Consider the following 23,385-nt stretch of genomic DNA (forward strand, 5'->3'; position numbering starts at 1 on the left):
ACAGCCTTTGATAATTATTTTTATACAATTTTGCATTAGAAGCAGATAAAATAACCCCCAAATATTTTACCTTATTAACAACCTCAAAATCTGTCAACTTAACCAAGGTCTCCTTATCCAAATTAGTCATGTTTTTAGGCAATATTTTAGTCTTATTATTATTAATTTTAAAGCCCGAAACCTGTCCATACTGATATATCAATTGTAATAACTCTACTACAGAATAAGTAAGGTTGAGATAAAGTAACAACCAAGTCATCTGCAAAAGCCCTTAGTTTATATTCTTTTTTATTAACTTCTATTCCTTTTATTTGCTGTGATTCTCGAATTTTAATCAGCAAAATTTCCAAAGTTAAAACAAACAGCAATGGTGACAATGGACAACCCTGTCTAGTCCCCTTCTCTATTAGAAACACCTCTGACAAACCCCCATTAACTATGAGTTGTGCCGTTTGCTTTTGATAAATAACACAAAGAGCTTGTAAGATTTTTTCTCCAAAATTCATTCTCTCAATTAATCTTAACATAAATTGCCAATTCAGCTGGTCAAAAGCTTTTTCAGCATCTAAGAATATCAATCCTGCAGAAACCTGATTGTTTTTATCTAAATATTCTAATAAATTAATAATTTGTCTAACATTATTCTTCATATACCTTCCAGTTATAAAACCCGTTTGATCCATATGTATTACATGATGCAAAACCCTCATAAGTCTATTAGCTAAAATTTTTGAGAAAATCTTATAATCTACATTTAAAAGAGATATAGGTCTGTAATTCTTTGGTAAAGTAAGATCTTGATCTTCTTTTGGAATCAAGGATATAAAAGCTTCTACAAATGTTAACATTCTGGCTAGGGGGTGCTCAAATAACAAAGCATTCCCAACAGGAAGTCGGGTCAACCCATCAGCATGCAGGACACACATCTCCACACAACACATAGTTGAGATTTGGGAGGTCTGCGTGTTGGCCCGTCTGCAACCATCGGCAACCTACATTTACCCTTCGCAGCATAGATATGCATTGATGCCCACGCGCAGTTGCGGACAAATCTAAATCAAGCTTTAGTGTGAGGTGTACTCATAATAATCACTGCTAGAAACCCCTCATTGCATTTTGCATTGAGTTTTGCTATGAGAACTAGGCAAGCACAGTGCAAATCCATCAGATCCTGAACTAAGTAGAAAAATCACTCAGAGAACCACAGAATCCAAGTTCCCCAATGCTCAGGTTCACAAATACTGATTTGATATTATCTTTTAATGAAACCACCAAGCAAGATGGCGTATGAATTTATTCATGAAAATAGAGCTTTCCTTCTCCATCAAAGCCTGGTGGGATAACTCATGTTGTATATAATTTTTACTCTGCACTGAAGACACTCTTGAAACCATCTTAAAGTCAAGTATTTTATTATAAATCTCATCCATGCAAGATTCACTTCCAGAATCAACACAGACAACCGTACTGCTCCCACTGAGGTCAACTATGGCTTCAATCCATTGATCTCAAGTCTGGAGCAAAATCCCACATACATACATGAGCTATACAGAGTTGTCTTGATAAAAATGCGAGATCTCATTGTCTCCAGCTTGTTTATCTTGTTGTACTAAAATATAATTATCTAACAAATGTTTTGCATCAAGTGATCTCTGCCATATATACAGGCACCAAAATTACTAGACTTTCTTGGAGGAAAGAACAATTGCATCTTAACACTTTTTCACTTAACAAAGAATCAAAAAACAGCTTTATTTTTCTCAGCCAACAGGGTTTTTTTTTTCTTCATAACTCATGTAATCTTCAAAATTCTCAGGCAAGACATTTTTTTAATGAATCTTTACAAATCTTTATATTTGTCTGAAAGTTAAGAAGTTTTAGCTGGAACGCACTCTCCATATAGAGGAAACAAACCGCTGGCAATAAAATAGAAAATGTAAAGAGAGACCTAAATCACAGCACAATGACCTCCTTTACAGCATCTGCCAAAGAGACGGTGTTCTTAGGCAGCTTCTCTGAAGCAGCGTCTTGATGTCTATGCCACATACAGATTTATTATTGTGCCTGAGAATCCAAAGGGGAAAAATGTTGATGATATGCCTAAGCAGCACTAAGCTCTGGTCATAGGAAAAACTCCAGAATTGTGGGTACCACACCCACACCTACTGATGTGGTCCCAGATTTTTTCTTTGGAGGCACCTAATTAAGAAAACCTTGACTCATTTACATGGGTACGTTTGATCTAAATTATACTCCAAACCACACCAAATTAGGAGCATCTGTGAATGTGAAATGTTTGTTCCCTTAGAATGGGAGAATGAAGCCGGCTCTGGACTGCACATGTTCAAGTGACAAAAAATATTTCAGATGTAGCATACTTCTGAGACTACTTTTCCACTAATAATTTGCAGTTAGTTAGAGTTGTATCTTCTTTCTCTTTCTCTCTCTCTTTCTCTCTCTCCTTCAGATCCACTGTTCCCCACCCAAAATCATTACAGGCTGTCTACAGAGTTTCACTTTTCTTCTTTCTTTAGCAAAGACAAAAAAAAAAGGGGGGGGTGAAAAAAGAACTAAGGGGCCACCTACTTGGTTGATTTTAAAGTGGCCACTGCTGTAGAAGCAAATCCAGCAATTGTCAAAAGTTGTCATTGACACAGAGAGCTAATTCCAATGAAATATTTTCCCAGGACTGAGCAAACATCTGCTAGAATCTACTGCTCTTCACAAAGTCTTTTGTGGATGTTTGCATTTTCTTGCATAGCATTTTCATTTGTATTAACTCTGCACCAGAGAGAGGGAAATGCTATACTGGAATCGGCTGAACATCTCTTTGGAAATCATTAAGAAAACTTAACCACTGTTTGTTGAATTCCCTATGAAGGGGTATCTTCTTTGATTAGGTATTTTAGATGCAGCTTTAAAACCCAGATCAAGCAGCTCAATCCAGACAACAAATAAGGTTCTACCAGCTTCTTCAAATAGATTCTACCTCCCTGAATAGAATCTGTAGCACAATCTTTTGTCCATATCATAAGCTGTTGTAATTTTAGTTGATACATGCTCAAGTTTGCTTTTGAAAACTGATCATTGATGAATAATCAATATCTTGGTATCACAAATCAAAAATACTTTGCCCAGCATGCCTGGAACTACATATTTTATAAATTCAAATGTAGCTTCCAATGGGGATATAGAATCTGAAATACTTTCTGGTTTTGCAGCTTGACTAAAACAACATTGAAAGAGGGAGAGTTAGAAACCTGAAAGTCCACAGCTAGTGGGTTCCAGTTCAATCTATAGGTAAGAAGTTATGCCTTTGCCAAATGACATACATAGAATAACAGAGTACGAAGGGACCTTGGAGGACTTCTGGTCCAACCCCCTGATTGAGCAAGAGATCCTATATCATTTCAGACAAATGGTTGTCCAATCTCTTCTTAAAACCCTCCAGTGATGCAGCACCCACAACTCCTGGTGACAGGTCATTCCACTGATTAATCGTTCTTAGGAAAGTTCTCCTTAGTTTCAGGTTGCCTCTCTCCTTGATAAACTTCCATCCATTGTTTCTTGCCTGGCCTTCTGGTGCTTTTGGAGAATAGGTTGACCACATCTTCTTTGTGGCAGCCCCTCAAATATTGGAAGACTGTCACCCCTAATCTTTCTTTTCACCAGATTAGACATACCCAATTCCTGCAACTGTTCTTCATATCTTTTAGCTTCCAATCCCCCTAATCATCTTTGTTGCTCTTCTCTGCAGTCTTTCTGGAGTCTCAATATCTTTTTTATTTATATTGTGATGACCAAAACTGGATGTTGTAGTTTGGATGGATACAAACTACATTTATAAATACAGATTTGTAAAACGTTAACATTCTATTAAAGAATGTGCAGATTAATAGTCAGGAACTATTTTACATTACCACAGAAACAGGATTAGAAACATTTACAGGAATCTGGGGTTCTTTTTAAAACTTGTTTACAAGGAAAAATGTGGCTTGTAAGATTTGTATAAGAGTGGGACAGCGTACAATCTGCAATGGTGGTTATGGTTCCTTCACCTCCAGAGGTTTTTGGAGATAATGGAAAATTATCTCGAAAATAGTCTAAGATGATATTTGTGTTCCCAATTCCACAATTCTATGATATGTAGACCTCTGGCAAATGGGAAAAAAAGAGGTTTAATTTAGTGCTGCTAAAGAGACAATCCTTCCTGTTTGCATATAGAAATTTTAGATATGGACCACAGTTTTGCTGATTAGTATTTCCAGATTATGTGTTCTAAAGCGATCTCAATCTGGGGATAAACATAGATGTTATGAAAAGTGGCTTTCCCCTTCATTAAGGATAGCAGTTATTTTTTTCTCATGAAGGCAACAGATTTCCCTAAAGAGAAAAAATGCCAGTATAATGTTAGTTCACTTTCTAACCCTTTTTAAATTTTTTTCCATTGATAAGACGAACTTCTATTGGCAAAATCCAATATCTGACCCATTTTGACATTTTAAGACCCTTGGATTTGTCCCAGTCCATTCTGTATTGGGACAAAATTCGAAGATAGCAGACATCAAGTTAGCAAGCGTCCTATTTTGCTCTCCTTCCTTTCTCCATCTAAAGAGCTTGAATTGCATAACTTTTGTACCAGCATATTTCCAAGTACAACTGTCTTTCCTTTCCCTTCTGTAATGCAAGCTGGGACTGACGCCTCTTTTTCATCTTCCGTATTAACATGTGATTCACGAGTTTATTGGAAAAGGAGTGGATGCTTCTTTTGTGGGGATGCTGAGCCTTTTTGCATGAAGATACCTTAATATATTTGTTTGATCTAGTGTGGGTTTTTTTAAAAAAAACATTTTTTTTGTAGTAGCTGGAATATCATTCGAATATATTAATGTTTTCAGCAATGGTGCTGAGAGACCTTAGTTAATACCTTATGCATGAATACATAGATATACTTCAGACAGAGGTAATGTTTTAGCCCTTGTGTTGGTAATATTTGGAGACATGGAATGAAAGAGCCTGCTCTTTTCCTGCCTTTGTTGTGGCCTTACATTGTGGTGGTGTGGAGCCAAGGTTCTTGCTGTTGCCTACACAGCCTGGATTCAATAAGCAGTTCTATATGTATATTATGACAATGTGGTCAAGTAAACCAGCCTTTTTTTTTTTTTTGCTATACCTTTGTGTGCCTGTATAGCATAACAAAAAAAATCTGGTGCTTATTTTTCGTATACTCATTCAATATGTTAACATATTCATAATTTGATACAGGTTACGTTCTTCGTATAATTAAAGTTGGAGTGTTAGATGAAAAACCCGCAAAATGTTATTTGAATGGAAAATATTTCTGCTTTCATACAAGAGTCATTACGGCACTGTAATGTATAAAACCGTAAATCTGACGAATAATCACTAACCCATGCTTGGTTGTCAGTTAGATCATTTCTGATTCCCTCCCTAGAGTAAAAATCCATCCAACTCTTTATCTGCCCACCCTTAAAAGTTATATGTGTCCCAGATGCATTTTGGATCATTCTGCTCTGTCGTCTCACCCATTAGGACCACGTGCCCCAGACTTTTTTCATATTTTCTGTGTTGCATATCTCATTTTACTCCCAGAGTCTTCTCAGAACCTACCTCTCTGGCATGGTTGGGAAAGGCACCTGGGATAGAATCTACAACACTCCTCCATGAAAAATAGGACACAGACTTTGCCAGTGACATCTGTTGTGTTATTGTCTTGCAGATTTAGTTTTCTCTTATCGTTCCTTGTCCCCTTTCTGATACCAAGGGAGGCTTATTGTGTTTCTTCAAGAACTAAAAGGATTCCTCATGGGCTGCTTTCAAAGCATTTAACAATGAGATAGGATGGAGGTGCCTCCCTGCAACTTTTTGTTGGTGTCCTATTCAGTATGGCTGAATAGAATACCTAGATGTATGGCCACTATTGAGCCCAACATTTCCTTTGCTAAGCAAGATTGTTGTTAAGTGAGTTTTATTCCAGTTTATGACCTTTCTTGCCACAGTTGTGAAGCGAATCACCACAGTTGTTAAGTTAGTAACACAGTTGTTAATTGAATCTGGCTTCCCCGTTGACTTTGCTTGTCAGAAGGCTGCAAAGGGGGATCACATGACACTGCAACCATCATAAGTACACGCCAGTTGCCAAGCATCCACATTTTAACCACATGACCATGGGGGGTGCTGCAACAGTCATAAAAATGGTCCTGTCACTCTTTTCAGTGCTGTTGTAACTTTGAATGGTTACTGAACCAATGGTTGTAAGTCAAAGACTACCTGTACACTGTCCCTTTCCTAAGTCATAGTGCTAGGACACTTTGAAGAAACAGACAGAAGAGATCTCATCCACCTCTTTTTACGGCAACGAAGGTTCCCCGCATGGGGAAAATGCCCCCCCCAAAAAAACTTTGAAGAGGCTGCCTTCAGGAGAGAGAAGCCATGTTTTCCTCTTTCTGGGCATGTGGAGGAGAAGCAGGGGTGCTTCACTTTTCCTCCCAATGATGAAAAGGAAATGAGGGAAAGTAAATGTTTTCTTTTGTTTCTTTCTCCGGATTCTTGGGATAGGGAGACACCGGAAGGGTTCACAAAGCAGACTCATCCAGTTCTACAGAACTGGAACGCCATGGAAAGTTGTGAAGCTGTAATTCACCTTCACATTTGTTATAAAAAATGTATGTGTGTGTGTGCGCGCACACGCCACCTTTCAAAACAGATGTTTTCCCAAGGTGGCTTACATAAAAATTTAAATCTAGGTTGATGCTAAAACAGCAGACTAGAATAAACTCTAATACAGCCTAATAAAACTGTTAAAAAATGAAGGGAGGAGTAATAAACGATAGCTGGAAAAAATCAATTAAAATCTGGAAACAGCAGGAGTTAAATAGTAGTAATAAGATTAACTTTTAAAACACACACACACAAACACACACACACACACAAAGCCTCACCAATTACAAAAACAATTAAATTAAAGTGGAAGTTAAAAGGCACAGAAAAATCCCTTTTCCATGTACTGAAAAGACAATGGAGCCAGCATTACGGAAGATAACTCTGCAACTGAGAGTCCATTGCTAAAAAGTCCTGAGCTGTTCCGTACTGGAGGATCATGAACAATAGGATTCCTCAGACAACACCCCAGTTTTATTTATTGAAATAGTCCTGAAAGCATACCTGGAACCACTATGTATGCTTGTGTAACATTAGCATAATATGATCATGGCACATTGTTTCAACATGCTGTAATTTATACTAACCACAGTCTTCAGGCTACCTTCAAGAGCAGTTCCACATGTAGCACCTTAGTGCAATTTAAACCAGAGGTTCCCAACCTTTTGGGCACCAGGGACCAGTTCTGTGGAGAGAGGTTTTTCCACGGACCAGAGGGTGCATGGTTTTGTGTACTTCCTGCAACTCGCGGATGGGGCTTTGCTTGTTTGTGCAGACCAGTTGCTGGCATGCCATGGCCCGGTACTGGTCCACAGACTGGGGGGGTTGGGGACCCCTGATCTAAACAGTAGATTTTCAGCAGATTATTGAAGGAAGACAAGCAAAAACCTGAAAAAAGTTTTTGCCCACCATAGTTTTCCTGGGTATCTAGGATAAACAAGGAACTAATGGTGGTTTTTTTTTCCTTTCTGGAATTTATTTATTTATTATTAAATTATTATCCTGCCTTTTTGACTTATAGGTAACTCAAGGTTGTGAACATACCATCAATACCCCTTCCTTCTCCTGTTTTCCCCACAACAACAACCCTGGGGAGTAGGTTGGGCTGAGAATATTGGCACATACAACTGCTACATCTGAATGTATTTTTTTTCTTTACCCTTTTTAACCTTCTATGTGCCATAACCTTCTTTTTTCCACATATCATTGTTTAATCATTTTTTTTAGCAAAAGTGATTCCCCATCTGTAATATTCTCTAGCTTTACGTTGTGAATATAGAATTAATATATTGATGCCTAGGCTTGCTTGGCTATTTGTTTTCCCTTTTTTATTATGCACCTTTGCACTAAAAGAAGACCAGTCCTCATTTTTCTTTCTTTTTTTAATTAATTAATTGGATTTACATGGTCATCCATCTCATTTAAGTGTCTTTTGGTGTCTTACAATAAAATAGATAAAAACATATAATACAAACAAATGAAAATGAAAAGAGCATGTGGAAATCATTAAAAAAGCACTATTTACACAATAAGGGGACAAACTCTATGTTATACCCAGACCTCCTAGGCCAGGGGTAGGCAACCTTGGGTCTTTTATGACTCGTGGACTTCAACTCCCAGAATCCCTGAGGGGAAAGGGAGAAGTTTCCAAACTGAGCCATGCTGGATCAAGAATTCTGGGAGTTGAAGTCCACGAGTCATAAAAGAGCCAAGGTTGCCTATCCCTGCCCTAGGCTAATTAAAACCTATCTTTTCTCTATTCCAAGTGACTATTACCCTATTTGCACTGAAATTAAGTGCATATATCTGCTTTCTCTATTCTGTAATCCTATAAAATATCTTTTCTTTCCAGTACATATTATGATTTATACATGCACTTTACCTATTTGGGAAAACAGCAAAGACCCTGAAGTTTTTATTTATAGTTATCTCAGTTCTAATGTAGGTTTTTTTTTCTCAATCTACTCTTAGAAATAATAAAAGGATCCTTTAAAAGTTTAGTTATTCAGCATCCATCCATCCATCCTTTCTGTCTGCAAATGTTATCCTGTCCATGCAGCTAAAGAAAAAAAATAATACTACAACAAAGTTATCTTCTCCCCACCAAAAAAAAGGAAACAGATGGCAGATTTTTTCTTTAAAAAAAATGGCAACCCAAGAATTATAATAAAAGAAGTAAGCCAACAAAAATCAGTCAGTGACCTACTGAAATAAAGCTATGACAAATTAGGGCGAAATGCATAAACAGGCCAAATAAATTGAAGGAGAACCTGAGTATATAGAGAAGGCAAATGGCAAGGGGAGATGAGAGAGTTAAAACCTTGAGGAACAGAAAAATTAAAGAAAAGATGGGGTAATATTGGCAGGGATAAATAGATCAAGGAAGGAGAGAACAAACCACTTTGCATGGATGAAGTCTGTCTGTCTGTCTGTCTATCTATCTATCTATCTATCTATCTATCTATCTATCTATCTATCTATCTATCTATCATCGCCATCTATCTCTACCTATATCTATGATCTATCTATGCAGAGACACACATATACAAATATAGATATCAGTAAATTGCATTATTTTTACATGTATTCATACCTAATTCCATGAATCCACTTTGTCTAGTTTCCATATTAATTTGCATATATGTTTGATTCTATGTAAATTTAGGCACACATTTTTCAACATAGGGTTGACATGCAATACAAACAAAATTCAGAACATATTTTCTCTTTCTCTTTCCTGATCATATTCTATCTTCAATTATGCATTTTCAAACACATGTTTAAGCCCAGAACATGATATTTGGGCAAAGTGCAAAATTTGATGGATAACTGATCCAATCCACACTTTTGTCTAGGGGAAACGGATTAAGTTAATTTTTATAGAAATTCACACAGATTAAATTCTTCCTCCATTCCAGATGCAGACAGATATTCATGAAGTGGGAAGGAAACTCAAAGAGGGATGGGATAAGATAGCATAACACTGAATTTATGGCATTTTTACAAAAATCACTCAGCCCCTTAAAGTACCTCTAAGACAGTCCATGAAATTCTATGGGCCTTTCCCCCAGATAAGAGCAATTGGCAAATCAGAATATGAATGCCTGAGATTAAACAGTTCAAAAACTGTTTCACATGTCTACTGTTGAGAAGTGTAAAAAGCAGAACAGTGATTCACATCTTATGTTGTATCTTCAAAGAACAATATGAAGAGCACCCACCAGTGTCAAAAGGAGGTGAAGATGCATCATATTGGATATGATGTTTTTATTAGCTCAAGCAGCATTGAGAAGTTCTTAAGTATTTGTTATCTGTTCACTATTAATTACACTCCTTTAGTCTGACACTTTTTACAGTGTTCCTAAAAAGCTACATTTGTTCTTCTGTCAGTTTTCCAGAGTTTTCCCAGGGTTTTTAAAAAAATTTCTGGAATCACTCTTTCAATGGGCAGTAGTAGTATAATTCACAATGTGACATATGTCTGCACCCAGTCCAGGGGAGAAGCCTTTAATGAATTGTGAAATTAAAGAGAAAAAAAAGATCTGATTATTGTCTGTTTATTTTAAATGACCTAGCACCTGAACCTGAACTATTGGAATCTGGGTGCAAGTACAATATTATTTCATTGTCTCCAATAATATGCTTAACTTACTAGATTCATTCCAGATGATAATGAATAGGACAGATAACTAACCCATCAACCACTGACCTTAAATCTAGAACTTCCTCAAATCTGCATGTGCATTGATCCAGAAGATATATATTCTACTGGAGGGCCAAGTATCTAAACTGGTTGAATAATGCTATTTCCCTGTTAACTCCACTCACTCAGGACAACAAACCCACCTTAACCCACTAGGTAAAGGGAACAAATGAGTTAGTAGAATTTAACAGCCACCACCATCCACTAGGAGGATAAACATCCAGATCACATCCAGATCTTGATTCAATCTAGAATGGTTCAGGCCATAATATAACTTTTTAAGCTTCTTGAACCCTGTGTTAGAAGAATCTGCCTCTCAAAATCTATTACAAAAAGACAATATACAAATTAATTTATGAGAAAAAAATCAGAAGAAAATTGATATCAATTGATTACAATCATAAACACTGAATGATTCCCAAACATTTTGGTACAATGGGGCAAAAAAGTATTTAGTCAGCCACCAATTGTACAAGATCTTCCACTTAAAAAGATGAGAGAGGCCTGTAATTGTCATCATAGGTAGACCTCAACTATGAGAGACAAACTGAGAAAACAAATCCAGACAATCACATTGTCTGATTTGGAAAGAATTTATTTGCAAATTATGGTGGAAAATAAGTATTTGGTCACCTACAAACAAGCAAGATTTCTGGCTCTCACAGACCTGTAACTTCTTCTTTAAGAGGCTCCTCTGTCCTCCACTCATTACCTGTATTAATGGCACCTGTTTGAACTTGTTATCAGTATAAAAGACACCTGTCCACAACCTCAAACAGTCACGCTCCAAACTCCACTATGGTGAAGACCAAAGAACTGTTGAAGTTCACCAGAAACAAAATTGTAGACCTGCACCAGGCTGGGAAGACTGAATATGCAATAGGCAAGCAGTTTGGTGTGAAGAAATCAACTGTGAGAGCAATAATTAGAAAATGGAAGACATACGAGACCACTGATAATCTCCCTCGATCTGGGGCTCCATGCAAGATCTCACCCTGTGGGGTCAACATGATCACATGAATGGTGAGCAAAAATCCCAGAACCACACGGGGGGGACCTAGTGAATGACCTGCAGAGAGCTGGGACCAACGTAACAAAGGCAACCATCAGTAACACACTATGCCGCCAGGGACTCAGATCCTGCAGTGCCAGACGTGTCCCCCTGCTTAAGCCAGTACACATCCGGGCCCGTCTGAAGTTTGCTAGAGATGATCCAGAAGAGGATTGGGAGAATGTCATATGGTCAGATGAAACCAAAGTAGAACTGTTCGGTAGAAACACAACTCGTCGTGTTTGGAGGAGAGAGAATGCTGAGTTGCATCCAAAGAACACCAGACCTACTGTGAAGCATGGGGGTGGCAACATCATGCTTTGGGCCTGTTTCTCTGCAAAGGGACCAGGACAACTGATCCGTGTACAGGAAAGAATGAATGGGGCCATGTATCGTGAGATTTTGAGTGCAAACCTTCTTCCATCAGCAAGGACATTGAAGATGAAATGTGGCTGGGTCTTTCAGCATGACAATGATCCCAAGCCCGGGCAATGAAGGAATGGCTTCGTAAGAAGCATTTCAAGGTCCTGGAGTGGCCTAGCCAGTCTCCAGATCTCAACCCCATAAAAAACCTTTGGAGGGAGTTGAAAGTCCGTGTTGCCCAGCGACAGCCCCAAAACATCACTGCTCTAGAGGAGATCTGCATGGAGGAATGGGCCAACATACCAGCAACAGTGTGTGCCAACCTTGTGAAGACTTACAGAAAACGTTTGACCTCTGTCATTGCCAACAAAGGATATATAACAAAGTATTGAGATGAACTTTTGATATTGACCAAATACTTATTTTCCACCATAATTTGCAAATAAATTCTTTCCAAATCAGACAATGTGATTGTCTGGATTTGTTTTCTCATTTTGTCTCTCATAGTTGAGGTCTACCTAAGATGACAATTACAGGCCTCTCTCATCTTTTTAAGTGGGAGAACTTGCACAATTGGTGGCTGACTAAATACTTTTTTGCCCTACTGTATATGATGGCTTAAAGTATAATTTACAAAGATGAATTGCCATATTTCTACAGTTGCTTACTCTACAACTTACTTTAGATCACAATAGATGCAGGGAACTGGTTTACAGCAGTAATCCTCAAGCCAGACCTGCTACCAAGGTGGCCAACAGAATCCAGTTGAGACAATTAAACAATGTATTGAAAACAAACCCCCTAAAAGTGATTGTATCTCAGCCAAGGTCTTTACAGGGATTGGTTGGTTCCTTGAAATCAACCTATCCTTCAGAAGCTGTGGATGCTCCAACACTGGAGCTATTTCAGAAGAGATTGGAGAGCCATTTATCCGGAATGGCATAGGGTCTCCTGCATGGGCAGGGGGTTGAAACTCCAAGGGTTAGAGTTCTTACTGTTCTTATTGTCTGTCCTCTTTACATTTATAGGTAACCCTATCCATGTCTGCTTTATAAAGAAGACCCTATCAATCATCATCCATATTTGCCAAACATCTATATGAAAATCTTTATGATTGGATAGAGGATAATAGCATCTTAAGCATAAGAGCAAGCAAGGTTTAGACAGGGTAGATTTACAACTGATCATCTATGGTCTTCTTAAAATCACTCTTTGATTCTATTTCCAAAAAAAAAAAAAAAAAATTCTCTGGAAGAATTGACTCTCCTTCCACCTCCTACAGATGGAAGACTCCTTTCACTAGTAGTTATTAGTCTTTGAAATAATACAAATTTGAAGGTTGGAAATTATGCTCAAGATCAACTAACTAATTCACTCCCCTTAATCCAGGCTGTTAAACAAGAAAGTGTCCTACCCCACCACTTTTTCAATTTTGACATAACATCAATAGCTCCATACCATAATAAGCTAAATTTTCATTATTCTAAACTGGCCTAGAGGCATACCCTCTTTTATCCTGAGGATGTGGCTATCCTCTCATACTTGCTCATAGGGTTGAGTGCTTTCAAAGCACTTTCATACTAATGTGAATACCATATTGATAATTAACTACCATAAAACAAAATATTTGACATGTCACGAAAGGAAAAGAGTACAATTGAACTATCGGTATAACAACATTGATCAAGTAAAGTTCTTTATCTGGGTATAATCTTTCATGAACCTGGGAGACAAGATGCCCATCTAGACTGCCTATTCCAAATGGCTCAGAGAAGCAATTTTCAGTACTGGGGAAGACAGTATACTTCAGTCACCCTGAAATTTTATGAGACCAACATAAAGATCTTATATATATTATTTATTGTATTGTTTGTCTCGGGTCTTTGTGTTTTTGTTCTGCATTGACTGGCCATAGACGTAATAAGGAATAAACAGACAATGGGAGATATGAGTGGTCCTTGATGCTCTCTGAGCTTGGTTGTTTTTTTGCAGAAATTTCATTACTCAAACTAGGTAACATCTATAGCACACTGGCGATATTACCTAGTTGAGGAATGAAATGTCTGCAAGAAAACAACCAAGCTCAGAGAGCACCAAGAACCCTTCATTTCAAACTTGAGCTACAAATATTCTTCTGTATCAGTAACGTGAGTTATGAACTGATAGTTCAGCTTGCTCAGGTAAAGTATACATATAGCATTCTTCACCAGTCCCAGTCCTTTCCCATTCAGCAGCTGACAAGACGGTAAAAAGAGAAAAGATACCCTTTGTGTACATCAGTTTTAGTGTGTTTCCCCAAACTATTTTCCCAATAGGTATTTACTGACTTTGATATGACCACCATCCACCCGTCCCTTGTGAAATGAAGAGTGGGAGAAAACGACACAGAACAGCACAAGTTCCATCTTTTATTGTTCCATGGCTTAAAATTAAATGTTAATTAATTACTCCTGCCATCTCTGCTACAGCCAGTCAGACTGGATTTAGAACAGTCTTTCAGTGTTTAAATAAACAACATTCCGTTTTCATCTGAAGCCCCAAGAGTAAATATTTCTTTTTCTTAGAAATCGGTAGTTAAAAAGGAAGCAAATATCTCCATGTCCACTGCAGGTAGCATTGAAATTAAAGAAACAAGGATTGGTATTGTCAATTTTGATTAATAGCTTTTCATTAATAAACATCCTGTTATTCATTTTCCACCTGCAGTTGCTGATGTTCCCTGGAATCAATTAACTCATATAATTTGATTTATTTTTACAAAGACATTTTTGGATGTGCTGCACTGATGATAAAGCCTTCTGGGTTTGCCATTTTTTGATTCAAAGCGAGATTGTTACCTAAGTGCTTTTTATTTCTAATGTTGTGAGAAAATGTGCCTTCAGGCAGTCTGGAATTAAAAGAATGAAAGAAAACTTGAAAACTTAAGACTGAATTCAGGGAGAAGTATCAGTTGCCTCCTGGGAGGCAGGGGTTTCAGTTCTGCATAAGCTCTGCCTTTCACTGTGTTGGAAATGACAAAAGTTAAGAATAAATAAGCTTTATGACTCTGTAGTCAAAGGAGGTAAAACCAGTTAATGATTTGGGCTCCTGGCGACAAAAGAGGCCATTCTGAATAACCAATCAAACAGTGTTAAGGAACAAATAGGTGAGATTTGCACCCTGGGAGGAAGAAGCATTTTAAACACCCTTCCTTTGACTTACTTTTTACTTTCCTCCCTTCAAATCAGTTCTTGAGTCTTGGTGAGCACCATGAGACTTGTTATATGAAAAGGAGATGATCATAGAGGAAAGGGAAGTAGGGAAAATATTGTTTTCCCTACTTATACATACATGTTGTCATGCTGTGATTCCACAGCTGGATGGTTGAAATCCAGTCCGTTCTGCTGAACCTTTGGATGCATCCTAAAGATCCCACTTTTCCCTCTGCAGAGCCAAAGGTGGACCCAGAAGAGACATTTTTTAGTCAATAGACACCATTGCTTTTTTCAGCCGTTTAATAGTTCAGTTAATTAATTGAATAGAAGCATACTGTCTAAGTACTAAATAAAATCTTATCTAATTTTAACCTCACCTTTATCATCCAAGATAAATAATTCCCAAAGTATGTCTCCATTAGTAATCAATCTCTAGGTAAATCTTTATATTGCAGTCTAGGTGATCTGGATTGACCTCATTCATGCATTCATGTACATGTAAAAACCAATGCTCCTTGCCATCCAGTTGTACAGTCAGCCTCCATATGTGTTGGACAGTGGACAGCAGTCTACCTCTCTCCTAGATTAATCAATGACTAACGGCATTGATCTGTTCATCAAGCAACATCCCACATGCCAAGACCAAAGTAGGCAGAGTCCTATCACTACATTTGGTATATCAAAGATTGATGACATAGTTCCTACATTAATCAGGGCATTCACTGTTCACTATACTGGCATGTGCAGGTCTCTCCATCAACCAAATGTGTATATCAAATACTTTTATAGGACACCATTTCACAAGAAGAGTTGCTTTGGTTAGTGAGATGGGCAGCACAAAAAGTTAACAAATAAGTAAGATCACCACATCTATCAAGGTTTTAGAATCCATGCATAAAATTACCCAATATTTTGGTTTATCATTCATTTTACTCTTTAGGCTAGTAGCAAATAACAGCAAAAAACCCAACTATGTTGAAAACACTGATACGTGCAAAATTGGTTATTCTAAGAAAACTTAGGGTGGATAATAGAATGATTAACCAGACTGATCATCAGATACATGTGTATTCTTTTTCATGTAAGTTCTGAATGTCCCTAACTATTATTAAGGTTTTTTGGGTCTTCAATGGCCTTTGCCTCCATTAACTTGCTTATTTAATATTATCGTTTTGTAGAGCCATGAATATTATCAGGTTATTTTCCAGTACATTTAGCACAGTTAAAGTATTAATATCAAGTTTATTCCCAGTGAAGAAAACAAAGTCTTACTCCTACCAGCAGCTTGAACTATCGACAGTAACTTTAAAATTGATAGGAGATCCAATTCATTAGGATTTCCTGATGGCTATAATTTTCTCCCTTCTACATCATATTGGGTTGGCATGATTTCAAATGTTGATTCATTTTCTGGGGCATAATCATTTTAAGATTTGATGCCTGTACACCTGACATGTAGATAAACTTAGCCATGGCTCTGTTTATACTTGCTTGGAAAAAGTGGGAATGAGGGTGACTTCTGTAAGTAATTTTTGTTCCTATAAACAGAAATACTGATTTTAAAACTTAGTCAGATTATAGCAATAGTATTGTAAGGTAAGACAACTTCCACTACACACTGTAATTCTAGGATGTGTGAATAATTTATTCTAACCTGTGCAATACAATAGCCAATTAATTATCATTACATCCTCCACCCCACCCCAGTGCTAGCTGGGAAAAGCTGGGCAAAACTAGCAGTGCAAGACTGTGTGATGTGTTGTCATTGCTGCTACGCTAATTCCCATGTCTCCACATTGCTATCTGTTCAGAGCATCCACACTGTAAATTTTCTAGTGAAGAGAGAGGGGGGGGAGAGAGAGAGAGAGAGAGAGAAGGGAGGGAGGGAGGGAGGGAGGGAGGGAGGAAGGAAGGAAGGAAGGAAGGAAGGAAGGAAGGAAGGAAGGAAGGAAGGAAGGAAGGAAGGAAGGAAGGAAGTCACTTGAGTCAAGAATAGGTTTTTCTGCAGCTTGCTTTCATGGGACTTCTAACAGAATTAATTCAATGAGTATCCAAGAAGTATAATATATGCAAGCAGCCCAAAGTAATCAAGCACAGTACAAGTTCACAGGCATTCTTAATCCAGAAATAATGGTAATAACCAGTATTCTTCAATCAATTGTCCCTTCCCTTCAATTGTCCTTCAGCAGCAACAGTTGTTACGCTCTAGTACATTCTCCTCCCACATCACTTCTCGACAATATTGCAGAGAGTGGCATAAAGGGCCACCATTAAAATTAACTAGACTAATATACTGTGACTGTTAGGTGGGGAGGGTAGAGGACAACTGGAACAAACAGGAAAGGTGCAGGAGATGTGAGCCTATATCTGAACGAGTATTTGGAGAAAATTATGTGGCAGGAAAATGGCATCACATATCACACCACATTGTTTCCATTCTGTTTCACTACTGGAGAGGGCTTTTATGCGGTATTAGATGTGATTTTATTAGAATTGTTATAAAAGATTTTTCTAATATGAAAGTACAAGTCATTGTTTTTTTAATAAGGAATGCTAACTGCAGTTCTTTGCTTGGAAAATGCTATGTCTGAATGTATTTACTTATTTAATTTGTATTCTGCCTTTATTAGTTTTACAAATAACTCAAGACTTGCGAACATAGCCATACACCTTCCTCCTCCTATTTTCTCCATAACACAACCATGTGAGAGAATGACTGGCCTAGGTTACCCAGCTGGCTTTCACCGCTAAGGCAAGAATTGAACTCACTGCCTCCTGTTTTCTAGCCCAGTGCCTTAACCCAGGGGTCTCCAACCCCCAGGCCATGGCTCACCTCCGGACCTTGAGCCATTTGTAACTAGGCCACAGAACTGGTGGGCGAGTAGGCACATGTGCTCTATTTGCACGAGCGGTGAGCATGATTGCCCACTGCTTGCTCAAAATGAGCTGCACACATGAGACAGAGCACGTGTCCATCAGTCACATGGGAACATCCCCTCTCCCCCTTTCCGTCTGTCCCCAAAGTCAAAGACGTTGGGGAACTCTGCCTTAACCACTATACCAGGGGTGTCAAACTCGCCACATCACATCACGTGTCACGACATATCGTGACTTTTTTCCCATTGCCGGAGCTGGGGTGGGCACGGTTTTGGCATGATGCATCCGGCCTGTGGGCCGGCTGTTTGACACCCCCGCACTATATCAAACTGGCTCTTTGTTGATGACGTTCTCAAAACAATAGTTTTGGTTTATAGATTCAGAAATATTTTCAAGGAATCATTATTTTCTATTTTAAATAATCCAGAGAAGCTTTCTCTGAGCCTGAAGTAGTTTTAAAAAATTAGTCAAAGGATAAATTATTGCTAAAAAAAGATTGCACATTTTAATTAAAAAAAAACTATTGCAAGCAGGTCAAAGTTAAAATTTAAGTTGTAGTGAATTCCTTTAGATTGCTGTGAATACAGTGATACTGCTAGACAATTTTCTATTTAAACAGTCACATAAAAGAAGTTAGACCAAGAGAAATTTCTTCCTGTGATTATTCATTTGTCTAATAAAGAAGCTTCACTTTCTAAAATTTTAATGACATTGAAAAACAGATCTGCCAATTTTTAGGGGACTTTTCTAGGTAAACTTAAAAGTAGATCAGTCCTGCTGAAATCAATGGTACTTAGATTCATTCTTTAAGTCACATTGACCTCAACAGATGTGCTTTAAGTACATCTACATTTGGGATACACTTCTACTGAGGAGTTTGAAATGGTAGGATAAATTGTGTGATGTGCCCCTATAATCCATTATTTCTTTTCTTCATAAGGTTTACAGTAAGATTGCTTGGAAAATGTAACTGCCTTTTTATACCAACTGCTGTTGATCCACCAGACACAGTTCAGAGTACTGATGATTATTAGTATTAGAAAGCCTACTTACTTGGCAATGGAGTGTTTTGAAATATTGATTGTATTGATGGTAATCTATTCAAGCCTTCTCTGTTAGAGTTATGCTCGGTACTTTCTACAAAATGGGAAATGATCAAGACAAATGTCTTGATGTCATTCCTAAAATGGAAAAAAAAAATTCTTTATAGAATTCCAAAAACAACCCTCAAAATCTTTGCTGATGAAAAAGGACATTTACATAGGATGTTGTCTGCAACATCTGGAAAGTTGTACCTTGGAATTTGCATATTACAAACATGCAAGGCAAATGGAATAAAATGCACACATCACAAACGCACACATACACCAAAAATGAAAAAAAATGGTAAATTGTCTATCTCTATTCTGATTAGTAGATCAATGTTATTATTACTATGCTGCACAAAATAATCTATGGAGAATATGTTGTTTATTATAATGATGCTATTTTTTTAAGTAAGTAATATTTAAAGTAACTAATAATTACCTTGATTAGTGCCATATGGAGTTTATTTTTTTGTAACAGACACCAAAGATACAAGCATTAGAATGTATTTCAATAAATCTCCCTATTCATATTCAACAAAAAAACACCCAAACAACAACACTAAATTAAGAGTTTGAATTTAGAGAATGTGGCAAGCTTGAAATATGAGAAACTTATATCATAAGATCATGCTCTGTGCATGACTACTATGCCCAGTACTATGATAGAGATCTTTCTGTAAGATATAAAACAGATGATGCATCTTCTGCCATTTACTGAAAGTTCTGAAATATGTATTTCAAGGTTTGGAGGAGAAGCTAGCCTTATTTGTATATATCTTCAAGGGAAGTCAACAGGTCATTCACATGCAGTCAATTCTTTATAGCATTTACAGTTTTCTGAAACCCAGCAATATAATCAAGTAAATCCATGGTATGACCTAGGTATTCACCCCTCATGAGGGTGGGTTGCTGCTGAGAGATCAAGGAGCACAAGGATGGATGCACCACCCATTTCCCTGTTCTGCCAAAAGGCATCAAATCAGTGCTGTCTTCATAGTGTACACTGGCTCAAAACCAAACTGAAGCAAGACCAAATAATCCATACTTAGAATTATTCACAGTTGCTAATTTGCAATGCATATACTGTAGTGATGTTAATACAGGCAGGCATGTCAACAATATTTATGCCTAATTCTATCCAAATGTACTGTATTTTGCCAGTAGTGAACATAGTCTAGATCAGGGGTCCCCAACCCCCAGTCTGTGGACCGGTACCAGGCCACAGTGTGCCAGCAACTGGTCTACACTGGTCTACAATCAAAGCCCCATCCATGGGATGCAGGCAGCACACAAAACCACACCCTCTCCGGTCTGTAGAAAAACCTTTCTCCACGGAACTAGTCCCTGGTGCCCAAAAGGTTGGGGACTTCTGGTCTAGATATTCTGATTTCAATAGAGAGGGAGTAAGAGAGATTACACCCAAAATATTAGGTGTACATTCTAGATTTGTATGCATTTGTCATTTATTAGTGATGAAAGAATATTCTTTAACAGAATGTAATTCTTCTCAATTTATACCCTCTTGTGCACTCCCAGAAGGTTGAGGGAGCCTTGGGATTGGTAGTTGGAGAAAAACAAAGAGAAATCCAGTTTTTCACCTGAAGGAATCTCAGTTCAGTAAATCACAGCAACCTTGCTCCACTTCCATGAACTCACAACACAGCAAGTAAGAGAAGACATTGGGAATACAGACCTTTTGATCTTTCATGGCCTCATCATGAAGGGTGATTAATTGAAAACACAAAGGCTTCATTTTAAACTACTACATTCTAAAATTACTCATCTACTTCAGAGCACCTAAAGGATGCAGAAATTGCATTTAGTCTTGCATTTTATTCTAATAAACATATTGAGTGCCACAAAACTTGACTCTATGCTAATATCTGGTCTATGAAACTGCTGGGAAAGGTCATCTGTCAGGTTACTGTAGGTTCAAGACTTGTTCTTGACCCCAAAATCATCAACTTGGTCTTTGCTCCTGCACTGGCTCTGAAGGACTTTGGATGGCGTTGGGGATTCTCCTAGATCAGGGGTGTCAAACTGCCAGCCCATGGGCTGGATGCGTCATGGCAAAACCATGCCACTCCATTGCCGGCAATGGCAAAAAAGGTTGTGATATGTCACAACACGTCACATGACATTGCGACACCCCTGTCCTAGATTCACAGCTTCTACATCATTAATAGGTAAAGACTATGGTTAGGAAGCTCTTTGTTCAGCTTTGGTTGGTGCACCCATTAATGCACTTCAGTTCTTTAAAAAGCATATTGCAATACCCAAAAGCATTTCACCATACACTAACATCTTGTGTAATTCCTAAAGTATTAAGAGGAAAGAAAAAGAAAACTTGGGGAGAAAAATTCTGGTTTTGCAAACCCATAAGCACATAAAGATGGAATACAACAACAAAGAATATATGGGAAAGTTCTGGTGCTTGCTAAGCAGAAATTATTTTGTCTTAATTCTGTCATCTTGGATCCAAAATATTAATAACACCCCCTTTCCCATTTCTATTTAATTCTCTCTAACATTTAAACAAAAAGTCAGGGTGTAATTAAAGTATCAGTGGAAAAATAGCAGTATGGTCATAATCCATGTTTTGATTATCTTTTCTTTCCTTCCTTCTAACTTTTTTTTTCTTTTTTCCAATAGGATAGCAGCCAAGGAGAACATGAATCTTATGTCACCCCAGAGTTTAGGAATTGTTTTTGGACCAACTCTCCTTCGACCTGAAAAAGAGACAGCATCCATGGTGATCCACATGCTGTATCAAAACCAATTGATTGAGCTGATGCTAAGTGAATACACCAAGATCTTCAGCTCTGACTGACAGACTGAGAATGTTGCTGAATATGTTCACATCTGTCTTGATACCTAATATTTTTACATTTCTGTAAACATCTTTTTGAAATATTTCTTTTTCTTTCTAGTGACAGATGCCTCATTTTGTGAAAACTTAGTGATGGTTTTGTCTTTACATTTCCAAACACTGAAATAAAAATATATTGTCAACATTTGCTTATATGTACTCTGAATTAACTCTTTAAACAACTCGGTCTTTGCCAGTACATTTTGCCTTTTGTGCATATCTTTGTTTATAGCCGAGAGTTGACTGTACCCCTGGATCTGGCACGTTAGATAGTTGAAAGCCTGGACCTCATGAGGCCATTGATAAATATCAGACCTATTTGTGACAAAGTACTGGTCATAGATGAGCGAGAGAACCTGACATGTACTATCAAAACTTGGTTGAGCAAGAGTGGGAATACTCTCCTCTTTGGATATTTTTTCCCAAATTTCATATTCTTCAGTAGCCCTGACTCCGAGGTAAAGGAACCGAGGTGGCGCAGCAGTTAGAGTGCAGTACTGCAGGCCACTTTAGCTGACTGTGTTCAGCAGGTCAGCGGTTCAAATCTCACCGGCTCAAGGTTGACTCAGCCTTCCATCCTTCCGAGGTAGGTAAAATGAGGACCCAGATTGTTGGGGGCAATGTAAATATATATATACATTGCTTACTGGTGTACACCGCTTAGAGAGTGCTTGCACTTAAAGCGGTATATAAGTCTCATAAATAAATAAATAAATAAATAAATAAATAAACCAAAATGGTAATGATTCTTTGGTATACTGTGGCAGTGATTGGGGGTTGTACTCTGAACAATGTGAATGCCCATATTTGAGGTTGGGCTGTAGGATCAAGCTAGGGAATCTGCCTAGGAGAATTCTTTTGTGAGCTCTTGGATTTCCTTGATAAGTTGATATTGGTTATTAGTACTTAGAGGACTTAAGCCTCAGTACCCTGGGGGGATCTGAGAAGAGTCAGGAATTCATTGACTCTAAGTCATTACTTAGAACTGGGCTTCATGTCATAATTGTTAATTCAAGATCTGGAAATCGAGGACTTTGCAATTAGTTCTTTACTAGTGATCAGACTACTTCTTTTCCGATTGAGGTCTGGATGATGTTCAAATGCAAACTCCATCAAACTTGGAGGAACAGTTAAAATCACCTACCTCAGATAGGTGGTTTGGATGTTCAGCCAGGTATCTTCCCTGCAATCTACCTGGCAATGCTAACCATTTCTGGAATTCAAAGGTAGTCAGGACTCTATATGTCACACATAGTTGTCCCAACTGGCCTTTTTTCCTATCTACTGATGCTGGAGTAGTTTTTGGTTTATTGAGGAGTTCCACCAATGGAAATGTGAGAAAAGATGCTAGGAGAGCTAGTGGTGGAATAGTAAAAGTGAACTTAACAAAATATGGTAACAGCTAACATTTTAGCTTACATCAGGGCAGTAAGAAGTATCAATATTTTTTTACCATAATAACATCAGTAGTTTTGAGCCCCAGTAGCTTTTGTTGAGTATCCCATTCCATTTGGGGAGGAAGATGATTATCAGGATGATCAATCTATAGACTGCATCAA

General features: G+C 37.8%; 1 protein-coding gene across 3 annotated transcripts in view; it reads left to right on the top strand.

The window, feature by feature from the left end:
• ARHGAP15 (Rho GTPase activating protein 15) overlaps positions 1–21,971 on the top strand; it is a 448,034-nt gene extending 426,063 nt beyond the window's left edge. For 2 of the 3 annotated variants that reach the window (XM_039338233.1, XM_039338232.1), the window contains one exon: positions 21,610–21,971. In XM_039338233.1, the coding sequence (XP_039194167.1) occupies positions 21,610–21,787 (178 nt within the window). In that variant the 3' untranslated portion in view covers positions 21,788–21,971. The remainder of the gene's footprint in view (positions 1–21,609) is intronic. The other variant, XM_039338235.1, reaches the window with a different exon arrangement.
• Positions 21,972–23,385: the final 1,414 nt, after the last annotated feature.

This window comes from Crotalus tigris, unplaced genomic scaffold (assembly GCF_016545835.1).
Source record: "Crotalus tigris isolate CLP2741 ecotype Arizona unplaced genomic scaffold, ASM1654583v1 scf7180000017694.5664430, whole genome shotgun sequence".
NCBI lineage: Eukaryota > Metazoa > Chordata > Lepidosauria > Squamata > Viperidae > Crotalus > Crotalus tigris.